Source organism: Engystomops pustulosus, chromosome 7 (assembly GCF_040894005.1).
Source record: "Engystomops pustulosus chromosome 7, aEngPut4.maternal, whole genome shotgun sequence".
Taxonomy (NCBI): domain Eukaryota; kingdom Metazoa; phylum Chordata; class Amphibia; order Anura; family Leptodactylidae; genus Engystomops; species Engystomops pustulosus.
In genome coordinates, this window is record NC_092417.1 from 145439886 (window position 1) to 145455506 (window position 15621).

At 43.3% G+C, this 15621-nt stretch overlaps 1 protein-coding gene across 3 annotated transcripts in view; it reads right to left on the reverse strand.

Moving 5' to 3' along the window:
* The window catches only part of B4GALNT4 (beta-1,4-N-acetyl-galactosaminyltransferase 4), a 47099-nt gene that overhangs the window by 13610 nt on the left and 17868 nt on the right, over window positions 1-15621 (reverse strand). For all 3 annotated transcript variants that reach the window (XM_072118125.1, XM_072118124.1, XM_072118126.1), the window contains exons 9-16: window positions 9548-9626; window positions 9202-9268; window positions 8983-9117; window positions 8361-8470; window positions 8183-8283; window positions 7955-8031; window positions 2071-3163; window positions 1677-1966 (exon numbers count right to left, since the gene is read on the reverse strand). In XM_072118125.1, coding sequence (XP_071974226.1) covers window positions 1677-1966; window positions 2071-3163; window positions 7955-8031; window positions 8183-8283; window positions 8361-8470; window positions 8983-9117; window positions 9202-9268; window positions 9548-9626 — 1952 coding nt within the window. The remainder of the gene's footprint in view (window positions 1-1676; window positions 1967-2070; window positions 3164-7954; window positions 8032-8182; window positions 8284-8360; window positions 8471-8982; window positions 9118-9201; window positions 9269-9547; window positions 9627-15621) is intronic.

The following is a 15621-nucleotide window of genomic DNA, read 5'->3' on the forward strand; positions in this document are numbered from 1 at the left end:
TAACACCATCTAAAATATTTATTTGCTGTCCGGAGGTTAAAAAACATGGCCGCTTTGTTCCTTTGTGCAAGAAACCAGTTATGTTTTTTAACCTCATTTTTTAAAAAAAATTCATGTAAATGGGGCTTAGCTGCAGTAGCACAGACTATCCATGGTCAGGTGTGGCGCTGTTATTTAAAATAAAGTAACCTGGACAACCCCTTTAAATGCTGCAGTGCTCACAACACCAATGATCCAATGCTTCAAGAGTACCAGTGATATGACAACATGAAACTATCTCAAGCATCGGGAACAATTCGGCAAAATTATTGGTTTGGATTGTTATCCTGTGGATTAAGAATCTCCCCTGGATCCTCGATGTAAGTCACTAGATATCAACAACCAAGATGAGCTTTATATACGGTCCATTGTTTTCCCTTCTTCGCTCTTTAATTCTTTACATTTAATTCTCTCTACTTCGTGTTTGGACATTTATATGGTGTTGTGTAAGCAACAAATTGAAAAAAACTTCACAAGTCACTTAGATGGCAGTATTTCAGTAAATGTATACTGTATTTTGATGTTTTATAAGATGTATCTCCCCTCTTAAGTCTGTTCCCTGGGATTCTTTGGGGATTGTCCCTATAACCTGCGTCTCCCTACTGACTGTATGATCAAACTCATTCCTTCCAAACAGTCGTAAACATCAGCCAGTGTGCGTTTAATCTGACATTACAGCCTTATACAGCATGATCTAGAGTAGGAGACATCAGTCTGTTGTATTCCTCATATACCAACAATCCTGGAACAACTGTCCTTAGACTTCTATGTTGTGTTGTTTTGGTTATTCCTACTAAAGATTTCAGAATAAAGTAACATTGAGGTGGTTCTTCACTACATCTTGAAACAAATAATTTCTAAAATTTTCCTAGTGAACCATTAAAAAAAAAAAAAAAAAAAACTCTACCAGGGCAGATCCAATGAAAAGGCTATAGAAGCATACTGACCACACGTAATAATTGTTTCAGATACTATTTAATACTTGGCCCATGGGGGAGAATGACAATTATGAAAATGGGTAAAGCTTGGGATGCAAAATTGTGTGCCAAAACCTTTTACATATTTTTCAGCCACCAACATTTTGGCAGTGTAAAGATCAGACGTTGCTGTGCATTTTCTTTAGTTCTTTAAAGCTGTCTGTAAAGGGTGATCGAGTTCCAAATATTCGGTAACAAATAATCAATTATACCATATCCTTTCACTGATCATCATGTCATCTGCGTCAGGGTTGGGATCTGAATCTGAGACTCAGATCCTTCATTAGTACACAGCAAAGCACAGCAGCCGATGGAGGCACCGCAACCATTGGCCACTGCGGAGGCACCACAACCACTGCAGAGCAACTGCAACCATATTTTTAGCTGCACAACATACAGTTCTATATTCAATGGAGCAGATCGTCACCTTTAAGTTGCTGGATTCCACTTGTAACTGTATGTCATCAAGTCCTGTAGTCACTGACTAACTTCCTAATGTGCGTGACATTGCTTTGACCCTAAAATTCCATGTGACAGCCCAGACTGTGACAAGCATCTGGTGGTCTAATCTAAGTTTACCCTGACTAATAGACAAGATTATGAAATGAAAATAGCAGAAGAAGAATACTTTGATAACACGTTGAGGAAGTGAGAACTCACCAGGCACTACAAAGTGCACCGTGGCACGGGGATTCCAGCTCACACTGACCGGTCGGCACAAAATTGGTTTAGTGTAGATGGAAGGACTAGGGGAGACTTCGGGTGGTTCTGCGGGTGGGCTCTCATCACTGTCACCGCCAGCACCTCGGTGCAGAAGCAGGTACACGTATTCTGACAGTCTCACTCTTTTACGCCCTCGCTCCTCCAGCTCCAGCTCTATGAGGTATCTGTTGCCCCTTGCAGAGTCACGACGCTTCTCCACATTGATTATACGAAGTAAGGTGTACACGCTAAAAAAAAAAAAAAAAAGAGGGATGAAAAGATGGCAAGTAGTGAAAAATAAGGCAATGGTGCACGACAGCCTGAATAAATTCATAGGTAACACGTCTCTCACCCTCCATTCTTCTCATTGAGTTTTTCCATGTACTGGGCCACCACATCCACGGTTTCGGCTTCAGAAAGCTGCAGGTTACCGCTCACGTTGCAGCGGAGATCATTCCAGTCTGACCTTAACATTTCAAAGTCTACGTTTCCTACGCTAAACGTACGTTGCCAGTTGATGGCATCCTCTGGCCAGGACTGCCGAGGCTCGGCGTCTTCATAGCTGTAGTCCTGCAATTCTTCTGCTGGGGCTTCTGAAGACAAGATGAGTGAGGGTGGGCCACCAGGAAGACTAGGCGAGGTAGGGAGGGGTATTCCCGGGACTTCAGTTTGGCCTTCCCAACTGAATAGTCCTAGTTCTGAGGTATCAGGCGGAGTCCAGGGTTTAGATCTTCTTCCCGTAACTTTAGGAGTTGTAGGGATATGATGGTGCTCTTGAACTCTAGAGGTCCTTTGCGGTTTAGGTTTTGGCAATAACATCCCAGGGAAGACTTGACCTCGAGACCTTCTAACCCCAGAGAGGAGTCGTGTCACATACACTTTATCCGATTCTTGTTTATTAGAGGTCTTTGAGTTTTGTTTTACATTCTCTACCTTTGTGGTGGCCTCTACCCTGCTTTCTTTACTAGGCCTCATCTCTACATTTTCTTCTTCTAATTTCCCCGGTTTACTTCTCACCTCGGATTTGTAGCCTCGCCTCAGAGTCTCTGACCTTTCTCGGCCTCTGGATTTACTCTTTGAAATGGTTCCCTTTGTCCTACGATCAATAAATTCTCCTTCTTTAGTTCTCGGAGCTGATTTCCCTTCTGCTGGTTCTGGATCATCGTCAATTCCCTGCCCAGCAAGCAGAGGCATTAGTCGCTTTCTGCTTCCTCGATGAGCAGGTGGGCTTTCCCTTGGTGCCCACAGGAGAGATCTGAGGGAAGACCTGGTGCTGTCATTTATCATAGGTAGAGACTGTAGGGAATCATTAGAATGGATGTTAGAGAGCTGAGGAAGCATAGGGGCAGGCGACACGGCATCACTCATCTCCTCTCTGATGTTTTTCTTTGGTGAAACACCAGGCAACAATGAGTCGTCCTCATCATCATCATCATCCATGAAATCTAAGAAAAGTAGCGAATTACAAAATGAGGAAATATTTTATTAAATAAAAATAATGATATATATTTTATATATATACACACACACACACACATATTAAACAATGCAGCATTTTTGTAACCAATAATGAATTTAGAAATGTTCAAAATCCTTAATTTTAGGGGTTCTGGGGGCCTCCTGAATCTTCCCCTACAGAGGATATCAGGGCAAGGACCAGATTTTACCCCATTAAACTACTAGCCGCCTCAAGTAGGGTATGGACTGTTCTAGAATTCCCTTTTTAATGTGAGATCTCACCTGTTTAATTATAACAAAAATCCTCTGAAGCCATGTGAAAATGAGCAGAGAAAAGTCATTTTTCTGCCAGAGATGAGTCAAATTTCAATACTTAAGCTTGAGTGTCACTTCAGACACCCCATTCTTTGATTCTGCAGAACCTACAAACATGCGTTTGTTGCTCATGTTAAAGAAAAGAATCTCAACTTTCCGATCGCATGCGGCATGTGCTTCTGTGAGCTACAGAACCAGAGTTGCAGGCAGAAAGAAGAAGTTCTGATCTTTAATATGGACACAAGTACCTTGTTTCTAGATAATATAGAACCAAAGATTGGGGCATCTGAAGTGACTTTCCCCTGCAGCCTCTAGACGCGACTCATCTCAGGCAAATATGACTCTTCTCTGTTCGTTTTCACATGACATTTTTCATATAAAGTAGGGGCGTGATTTCACATAACAGAGGGAATTCTAGGACATTTCATTCCGTACCTGAGGCGTCTGGTAAATTAATGGGGTCAAATCTGGTGACATCAAAGGCAAATTGTGGTCCATGATTTCTAATACCAGGAGAAGGAGCCATCATACATGTGTGGCCGTGTCTTGCTGTCCTCTCCCTGTTAAATGCACTTTCTCGGCTAAGCATAGTGTGCACCTCTATGGGGACATCAGGAGAAATAGCTGACAGCTGAGTGTTTAGCTAGCAGCTATTGACGGTGTAGAGGCCCCTTAAAGGGAACCTGTAATCAGGATTTACAGTGTTAGAAGAGAGTGAAGCAGTAATACCACTCCAGTATAGAGACCCAGAACAGAAGACTTACACCCTAGATACTTGTGGCTATGCACCCACTAAAGTGGGAGCCTGTTGATGACCACTTGTTTCCTGGTCCTTGATTTTGCTCTATTGAGGGTCCCCCAGTTTACAATCAGCCTGGAGACCAGAAAACCTGGGTGGTGGTTCTACTATTCACGGTACGCCAGTGTTTTCTGGTCTCCAGGCTTACTGTAAACTGGGGGGCCCTCAATAGAGCAAAATCAAGGAGCCCCCTGGCCTCGCATTAAGCCACTGTATGAAATGTCTGGAAACGTCCTTTTCTGCGTCACAACACGCGGATGCTCAGCCAAGCATGCACATATACGCGTAAGAGGGCCAGGAGATAAAGTGCTTAGCGGCTATAGAAGGTATGTGAGCTCCTTCAGTCTGTAGATGAAGTGAACTACAATGAGTGGATGCAGCATCTATTTTCTGTATGTGCTGATGGTTTTTTTTTTTAATACTGAAGTCCAAATCCCCGGCACCGAAAGGAAATCTACCATTAAAATCCAGCACAATAAACCAGGGACACTTACTCATAGATCCAGACACTGGGACTTTGGTAATCTTCTTATATTTGTTATCCATGGCCTCCTTCCTTCTTAAATCAACTTTTAAAATTGTGCTGGATTGCTCTGGACACTACCAGAGCCCCTCCGTGTTGCAGCATTCAAAGCTGTTACACTGTCTAACCCTCACCCCGGCACTCCAAGTACTGTTCCCTCCTTCTGCCTGATGTAATCTCACTGCGGCAAAAGAAGTTACAGCCCACAGTGGGAGGGGCAAGTGCTCCTGCACAGTATGACAGCATGTGGAGCTACAGCATGGAGGGGCTGTGGTAACACCCGTGTGCCCCTGCTTTATCATGCTTGATTTTAATGGTAGAACACAATGGCCCAGATTTATGAAAGCCCCTGCGCCAGTTTTCTGCTCGACTTTGCACATTCTTTTCTGTACAAGCTACTTGCACACGGATTTATAAAGTGTCCGAGACACACTTGTGTCATGGCTGCATACGCGACACAAACATTTGCACATAAAGGGACGTTTTGGTGCTCAGTCGGACTGTGCACCACATTTACCATGTAGTGTCCGACAGAATTGTATTGCACACCCTATGTTATAGGTACACCAAAAAAAAGTTGGTGCGCTCTGTCCGGGCAGTGGAGGGGGCTCCAGATTCATGAAGAACGTGCAACACATTGCATGAATCTGCTGCACTCTGCACACTACACAGGCAAACTGCACATAGTACAGACTGCACTATTTTTGCCAAATCTGGGCCATTAGCTTCTACAGCAGCAGTGGCCTCTAGAGGGCGCCTAATGAGTGCAGTTACACAATAAATTCATTAATAAATCAGGATACAATAAGCTCCTAGGTAGTTTCCTACAGGGATTTAGGATGGACAGCGACTGGGAATCACAGCTATGGATAGTTAGGGCACATCTAGGCACCCATCCCCCCAGGTCTTTCAGACATCTGTTCCTGATGCAAAGCATTTGACGCTGATGGAATTTTTCATGGATTCATTTCACTGATTGAAAAGTAAAACCTGAATTAAAAAGGATAATAATTGTGTTTTCCATAATTTAATGAATATACAAAATGTCTGGTTCGCATTGTAAATTCAAAGCCTTTGATCCCTACACCCTATTAGATCAGCAATCTTGTAATTGTGATATCCATAGAGCAAATGTGCAATCTACAACATCCGTTCCGGACAAGGTATTTGTAGTAAATAAAGATCGATAAGATCTCTGGATATTCTTTTCTTATAATGCTGCAAATTGATACCCTTCATAAATTCATAATGCTGTTGTATCCAACCAGAAGCCTTCTACAGCTTTTGTGCTGAGGGGAAGGGCACTGGAGCAGTTCAATGCAGAGCATAGCAGAGTGAGGTCACATCCTAATGCACTTAAAGGGAACCGGTCACCTACTTCTACCCCACTAAAACTAGCAACCCCCTCAGGTTGATTATGAAATGTTCCATCTAAAATTCCACCTTATATGTGAAATTTCACCTGTTAATCTATTAAAAAAATATATATCCTCCAAAGTGATGTGAAAATAAACAGAAAACTGTCACCTTTTATCGGAGATGAGGCAGAATCACAGACTAGAGAGGGTGCGATTTTAGATTAAAAAATATCTTGAGTTCTATAGCAGCTAGAACGAAGGTTCTGGTATCGTATTAAAAGGAGATTAAATTGTACCTTTGAAAGCACAGGATTATGACTGGCAAAGTCATACAATCTCTGTGCAGTGCTGCGTAATCTGCGTGCGCTATATAATTAAGGGAATTATTATTATTATAGCTGGGAATGCATGCTGTAAGTAGAGATACGATTCCTGACTTTTTATTTAAACTGCTTGTAACTCCCAGAAACACAAACCTGATACAATTTGAAAGAGGGGATTCTCTTCCTTAATCCAATACAAGAAACATGGTTCTAACTGCCAGAGAACCCAAGACATAGGTGTTTGAATTGACCCACCCCCTGCAGCCTCTGATCTTGGCTCATCTCAGGAACCTATGACTCATCTCCGCTCTTTTTCACATGACATTGGGGGGAGATTTTTTTTATATATGTAAATGGTTGAGATTTCACATAATAGTAGGAATTCTAGAAAGGATTTCATACCTGACACGAGAAGACTAGTAGTTTAATCGAGTAAAAGAAAAGAATTTGGAAAAAGATGAAAGTCCATCGAGTCCAACATATAAGTAGATAACCAGTTCCATTTAAAGGTAATAAAAGACAGGTTGCAAAAGCCCGTTACATTGCCCGTTGCATTGCAAATAGGTCTTTCTGCTTTCTCGTAGCATTTGCACTACAATATAATTGTGTGTTATAACTTACCTTGCACCCTGGCAGAATCCTCTGTGGAGTCCCAGGGGTTGGACTCGGATTTGGATGCATTTCAAAAAACAGACTCCTCAGCACTTGGCTCCCATCTTTGTGCTCCTGTAGAGCTCCTCCCTCCATTGATGTCTGCTCACCAGGCTGTGAGCTCTGTGATGGAGCAGGGGGGAGGAGCTGTACAGGAGCACAAAAGTGGGGAATGATGGCTGAGGAGACTGTAGAACAGTCTCGTGTGTTTTTTTTTTTTTGCGTGTTGAAATGCATCCAAACCAAAGCTCAACCTCTGGGACTACACAGAGGATTTTATCAGGATGCAAGGTAAGTTATAACACCCAATTATATTGTAATGTGAATGCTTAGAGAAGTAGAAATATATATTTGCAATGCAGCTGTAATGGGCCTCTGTAACCTGTCTTTAGTGAAAATGAGGTCCCTGGTGACAGGTTCCCTTACATCACTCACATGGATTATAAAACTCTCTTTAACTTTAAATAATCAAAACCGAAGGGAGGCTCCCTTTAATTGTTTGACCACCTTTAGTTTTCATGATGTCTTTAAAAATTTCTTTCCCCTGTGCGTATTGGAAGTGCTTCAATCCGAGAACAGAAACACTTAATATATAGCAATAACCTCAGTGTCAAAAACCTGACAAGGTTCAGCTATAAATGTTACAGCAGTTGCAAGAAGAAGCAGTAAAGGGCACATGAGTCACGGATTTGTCATACACCTGTGAAGAGTGAAAGGCACTGTATATATATATATATATATATATATATATATATATATATATATATATATATATATATATATATAAAATCTATAATAGGATGACATACGCTGACGATTGAAGAAGAGGAACGGCATCTGGGGAGAATCATCGTCATCCATCTTCATGTACTTATAGAATCCAAACCTGGAGGAAGAAAACAAAGCAACTTGTGTGACTACAGCGATGGTAACTATGAAGGATTGTGGTTTTGGGAGACAATTTAAGAAAGGAAGAGGGAATGTCTAAATTGTATCAGGGCTGAGAGACAGGTCAGTACAAGCCACAAACAACTTACTTCTCCAAGTACACAGGGGACTCTCGGTAGAAGCATTTGTTTTCGGTTTCCATGTGGGTGAGACGTGTAAAATCATTGGGATAGACAAACGTAAGGTAGACCTAAAAATAGACAAGGAAAATACAGCCCTGGAACGTGCTAAGAGGCAAGGGAGCGAGTTATGTCCGTATTCACTTACAAACTGCAGGCCCTGGTAGCGGGCAATGGGGAAATCCTTCACCACGTATGTGGGGTTGTACGCACAGGGGACCAGCACGTTCTCCACCTTGGACTGTTCAATCATAGGCGCTGCAGAGAGACGGGAGAAGGCAGACTCACCGTTACAACCTGCTTTTGGAGTTGTTATTTCTAGAAAACCTAAAAAGACAAACTCCCAACTACTTACAATCCTATAACAGAGGCTACTATACCAATTCCTGCACTACATCGGTGTTTCTTCAGCACCTATTTTACAGACCCAGAGTCATAAAAGGGGTTTCAAGCCTAAAAGTATGAATGAGCGATCCATATAAGAAGTCAATAATGATAGACTGTAAGCTCTTATATCATCCTCAGACTGTAAGCTCTTGAGAGCAGGGCCCAGACTCCTATTGTTCCATATGACTGTTTGTACTTGACAGTGCCTATAAGTGTTCATAGTATCAGAATGACTGAGATACGGTACTGTTAAGTTTCCAATTTACTAGTCATTTACACAGTTCCAAGTGGATTCACATTGCATGGGACAATACAGATTAATAACCCATACTTGGTGAAAAAAACAAAAACATATATATTATATAAATCACCAAAACTCTTACTCTTGTAAAAAGTGTCTCGGGGATCTTGTCTCAGGATATCTACAGTGGGTTCGTCTCTGGTCGTGCGATGGTCAATCACGCTGGACAGCGTTTGTGGGATGTGGGAGATCTCGTTCATTTTATAAGACGTCTCATCTGGGGGATATAAACATTTGCTGAGAATGAGCCCAGATTTATCATGAAGTGTGTAATCCCCGGCCGTACAGGCCATTGTCTTACCAGTATATAAGGACAAGTGCTGAGAGTCCACAATTTCAAACTTCATCCCTGGGAGAGAAAGGCGCCACTAAAATACAAAAACAACCTGTCAGTAATGTTACTGGAGATGCATTGTACATATCCCCTGCCTTCCATTGTACTCCAGGTGGCCTATTTTGAGAATTTGGGGGATGGAGACAATAATTTACCAACCACCACCTTGCTGCAACAATGTACCCCATTCTTATGATTCCACTGGCACCCTCACAATCAGCAACATATCCCTTATCCTGTGGATAGGGGATAACTTGTTGTGACTGGACAATCCCAGACAGACCTTGATACTTTGAGTAATATATATACTTACTGCTACTTCCACATGGTCAGAGCCTCGATCATCCTGCTTGTGAAGAATTTCAAAGTAATACCGCCGAGAACTCATCAATCTGATGGAAAGAAAAAGAACGAAAGTATTAACATTCCTACATAATATCACTACAGGAACAGCAGCTATTCTACAACTGTCTGATCAGTGGGATTGCAATCCCTTATATCCCTCATATGAATGAAGCCGGTGGTCACACATGTTCATCCACTTTATTCATTCACATTCATTTCAGAACTGTACTAGTAGGAGTGTGAATGAACCGAGCAGTCTTGGCATGAATTACCAGCCGCTCCATTTATATGGGGTGCAAAGGACCCCATTGTCTTTTGATTGGTGTGATGGGTGTAATCCCACCCATTACACAGTAACCTGCAATCCAATGAATTAGGCAGTGAAAGTGGCATTCCCTTTCAAGTTGTCCCTATCATGGAAAAATCCCTTTAAATCCACGACTACACCCGCATACTAGCACCTGAATCTATAGTGTGACCGGACCACCTTCCAGCTGTGCTCTGAGCACATACATATGCAGGACGCATCTCCGGCAATACGCTGCTGTGAGACACATAAATCTTCCCAATGATGTAATTACTGCACGCACATAAAAACTTGCAAGAGAATATAATGAAGCCGATAAATTCTCTTTATTATAAAAGTTATCAAGTTGTCAAGATGTGATTGACCCTTTAACTATTTCGCAGTCGCTTTGCTGAACAGCAATAAAAATCATTCTCCTCTCATTTCCATCGTAAAACCCGTCCACCCATCTGACATTGGAATGGAGTGGCGGTGGGACTGGAATATAGATGGAGGAAGAGGGGTAACAAGATAATAGGTTATACTGACTAGTCGCTGCTAACCCTACAAAGTCATCCGTCTCTATGACCAATAACCTCCAGGGAATGGGGGATCTACAGCTGACCTCAAAGATTAGATCCCCATGTTGTCTACTGACAACTTTGATGTGTGTAATTGGCTGTATTTAGGTCGTAGACATTGGATGCAAGCAAGTATGGAAGCCGTCATATAATAGGCCAGAACATATGCACATGTAGCCGAGAGTGCATATCAATGGGAAAGTGGGAAGAGATAGCTGTTAGCGCCGAAGGAGTCTGCAAGCACACACAGCTGTACACAGTATGAGGTATTGGCCCTGGAGAACTGTGTAACCATTCCTTTGTGTGTGTTGTTAGTAGCAGCAGGATTGTGAAAAAATATATATTTATATTCCGGGATTGTAACTGGACTAGGGGTACTATGAAGGACTGGTGTAAGTTCTGCTGTTGGAGGAGCAGCTGTGGATATTGTGTTCTTGGACTTTGCAAAGGCATTTGACACTGTCCCTCATAGACACCTGATGGGTAAAATAAGGTCTATTGGTTTGGCAAAAATAATTTGCAATTGGATTGAAAACCGGCTGAAGGATCGTATCCAGAGAGTTGTGGTCAATGATTCCTACTCGGAATGGTCACCATTTATGAGTGGTGTACCCCAGGGTTCTGTGCTTGGCCCACTACTATTTAATATAGTTACTAATGATATAGAGGTAGGAATTAATAGCACTGTGTCTATTTTTGCAGATGACACCAAGCTGTGTAGTGTAACACAGTCTATGGAGGATGTTCATAGGCTGCAGGGTGACTTGGACAAACTGAGTGTTTGGTCATCCACTTGGCAAATGAGGTTTAATGTGGATAAATGTAAGGTTATGCACCTGGGGGCCAATAATCCAAAGGCAAAATATGTCCTTGGGGGAGTAAATCTGGGAGAGTCCCTTGTTGAGAAGGACCTAGGGGTTCTAGTAGATCATAAATTGAATTACAGCATGCAATGTCAATCAGCTGCCTGTAAAGCTAGTAGGATCTTGCCATGTATCAGCAATGGTATGGACTCTCGTGATAGGGATGTAATATTACCACTGTACAAGGCAATGGTTCGGCCTCACCTGGAATACGCTGTCCAGTTCTGGGCACCGGTCCATATAATGGATGCCCTGGAGCTAGAGAGGGTTCAACGTAGAGCCACAAAAATGATAATGGGTATGGAGGCTCTTAGTTATGAGGAAAGATTAAAACAACTAGATTTATTTAGTCTGGAAAAGAGACGACTACGAGGGGACATGATTAATTTATATAAATATATGAATGGTCCATACAAAAAATATGGTGGTAAGTTGTTTCAGATTAAATCAAATCAAAAGATGAGGGGGCACTGTCTCTGTTTAGAGAAATCAAGGTTTAATCACCGGAGGCGACAGGGCTTTTTTACTATGAGAACTGTCAATCTGTGGAAAAGCCTGCCTCAGGCGCTGGTCACAGCAGGGACAGCAGAGAGCTTCAAGAAGGGTCTAGATGCCTTTTTACACCTAAATAACATTGATGGTTATATTATATAGAATTGTTTCCCCTAAATCCCTTCTCATCCAATCCCTTCCCTTCCTTGGTTGAACTTGATGGACAAGTGTCTTTTTTCAACCGTATAAACTATGAAATACAACTCATCCCTCAAGGACTCGGAAGAAGTCAAATTAAAACCAAAAAAATAAAAGGTCCATATGGCTGCTGCTCGGGATCCCCACTTTCAGCCAATATGGTGAGCAACACACAGCAGTGACTAGAGTAGACATATAGGGGAACATTTACTTACCCGGTCCCTGTGCGATCCGTGATCCGGACTGTCCAACGTGAATGCACATTTGCCGCAATTAATGAAGATTGTGTGACCGATTTCCTGCAGATGTCGCTTCCCCGATTAGGTCCGCCGGAGTTCACCATCTTCCTCCCGGTGTATGTAAGTGGATTGGATGCAACCCAAATTTAAAATGTTAAATCCTGTGCATAGTCCGAATCGTCCAACGGCCCGTCCCCAGATTTGTGTGGTGTGAAAGCCGGCGCGATTGCGACACAAAAGGATCGCGTGCGACACATTCCCCGAAAAGTCAGCAAAACCGACAAAAATGCGCCCATGGGAACCTTAGTAAATAAGCCCCATATTGTCCAGGAAAAAAACAAAAAAAAAGGAGGGAGGAATAAAAACAACAAACCTCTCATACTCACCTCCTCCGGCACAACAGCGTCTCTGTTTTTATAAAGAGACAGTGAGGGAGATTTATTAGAAGATGTTGAGGTAAAACTGTTCTAGTTACCCATGAAAACCAAATCAGAGCTCAGATTTAATCTAATAAACAGCAGTGGAAAATGAAAGCTAATCTCTGATTGGTTGCCATGGGTAACTAGAACAGTTCTGCGCGCAGACACTTCTGATAAACTTCCTTACGGCCACACGCCAGACAGGGTTTCAGATTGTAGCAGGTGCGCGGCTGTGATCGGGACGACGGCACCACACCTGCTAAAGTCAGAAACTCTGTCTGGCGTGGGTGAACTAGAGCACAGAGAGAGCGAAGTATAAGACAACCCCTTTTAATAATACACACTGTGATGGTGTGACAACCCTCATAGATACAGGCACTGTGACTGTGGTGATCTTCGTTATCCATGACCTCCTTCATTCAAAAATTATGCCACTGATCCAGAAGGGCTTCTGGGGGCGTTACCAAAGCTCCTCTGTGCTGCAGCTTCACAAACTGTTGTTACATCTCCCTCTCTGCTCCCTAAGCACTACCCACTTCTCTGCCTGATGTAATCTCACTGCAACAAAGGAAGGGGAAAAAGGGAGTGTGGGGGGGGGGGGGGAGTGCTCCTTGCACAGTGTAACAGCGTGTGAATCTGCAGTACAGAGGGGTTCTGTCAACTTCCCTAGAGCTCTTCTGTCCCATTAGTATAATTTTAAAAGTTCCGACCATGGATAACAAATGTAAGAAGATTACTACAGTCAAGGTGCCTGAATCTATGAGTCCATGGTTTATCATGATGGTAGATTTCCTTTAAATTCTCTGTGATTTTTCAAGCAGTTTAATGATAATGTGGAGAATAAAGCTGGCCATACACATCAGATTGCTCTCAGCTGAATGTTACCACACAACCAAAGACTAGTAAAAGGGAAAGAGATACATCTGTATCCACCCGAGAAAAAAAAAAAAAAGGATCGGGCAGTTGAAATCCAACATGTCCAATCTTTACATTTCCCATCGGGAAAGATCCATATATTTAAGCGGGTCGCCCGTTGTATTAAAGTCTTTGCCCACATGTTTGCTGGCGCCTCAGTATACCAGGGACTGGGATAGCAGTGACCACACATTGAGGACCTATCATGTGGAAATGCCCCTTTAATTTTTTTTTATAAGCCTCCAAATCGATCCTTACAGTTTTTAGCCCTTCCTGCACTTTACTCCTCTCCCAGCCTTCGTTCCGCTTGTCATGATATGACCGAGTTTTACGATGGAATTTACAACAGAACGACTTGGATCACGATAAAAGACTTCGCCCCAACAGCGCAGCTTATAAAAAGTTATAAATACTTCTGGTATTCTGTATAAAATCACGAACATGAAGACAAACATATGTTGATGATCACCATATACATCACTCCGGGAAGCCCTCCATAGCCTCCGAGTCAACTCGAAAATATATTGTGTGCGTCCCCCTCTGACACCGTGTGTATGACTCACGTCATGAGGCTAAGAGGATTTTCTGATTGAAAATAATACCTAGACAAGGACAATGGAAACAGGCTGAGAGAGACGTGGGAATATTAAGAAGTGCCGGAGACGGAGCGCTGACTGCTTGGCGACTGGCATTGAGGCTCATGTCTCACTCATCATGGCATCGGATGGCCTGAACCCCGTTGAATACACTGGGACTGGCAATGCAATGGAGGGTCCAAACCTCTGCAGCAAAGAGGTTGCAGCAGACATTAACGCGGACATTCAATGTTTGCACCATAGAGAATTCCTGAAACTAGAAGACGGCTCTTCAGAATTGGGCACAGAGAACAGTGATCATATAGACTCCATAAAAAAGGGATCACCTGGTTGTAACCCAGAGATGCTCCAGACCTTCATACTGGATGCAGAACGTGTATTGCAGGACGTCTCTGATGGAACATTTGTGTCTGGTGACCTTTTACATCGAGCTATGACATCTCCAGAGTCCTTCAGAGAGGAAGATGTGGAGAGCATAGACGGGAACGATATGACCTGGGAGCAAGTGACAGATGACAGCAATACCGAGGAAGACTATGTCCACATTAGCAGGAAAAGAACCTATAGTGACTTGTCCACATTAAGAGCGGCATCTACAGATGAGGGCGCCTCTGGTGGCAGCTTGGTGCATAGCGATTCCTTCATACTGGATGCGGAGGTGATCGAGCCGGAGGTGGACGCTGATGGAAAATACCTACCGTCATGTGATTCTCTCTCCTCCGACACAGAATTCATGGAAACACACGATCCAGGAGCGGATGATTTCAGTCTGGTGTCCATGGACTCGCTGCACGTCTCTTTGGTAAGAAACAATATGCAGCCGCTGAATGAAATTGGTGCAGGATCTACAGCTTTTCACTTTAGTATCACAGAGGCTGACTGGCATATGGCTTCCCTGCCAGAAAAATGCCTGGAGATGGGGGCAGTGAATGTCGCTTCTGTGACACTGGGCACAGTTGGCATCAGTGTAATCCCGATGGTGTCCCCTGGCACAATAGATATAAACCCTTTCACAAAGTGCATAGGGATGGTGCCAATAGATCCCATCGATTGGGAGACGTGGAGCGTGGACTCTATGTCCCTCCCCACCGTGTCTGGAGAATACGTGAACGTCGATTCCATAACGCCTGAAGGGGTTAGAGAGCGCTGGCATCCATTAGAGGAGCGTCTATACGCCCTGGGGGAAGCCCTGACGGCGCTAGACAAGAAACTTGAAGGCTTCTCGCCACGTATTCAGGAGGCAGAAACGCTGCTAAATGAAGTGGAATCGTCATTCAGCCAGCAGGCTACGCACATCTCTGACATTATGAAGGAAAACAATGCCTTAGCTGAGCGCGTCCTGCTGCTTGAGGAGCGCCTGCGACGGGAGCAGCAACAACAACAGATCTGGATGAAGGAAAGCGAAGAGGAAGCCTGAACACAGCGCTGGTGAATATCACTGGTCTCAGCTGGG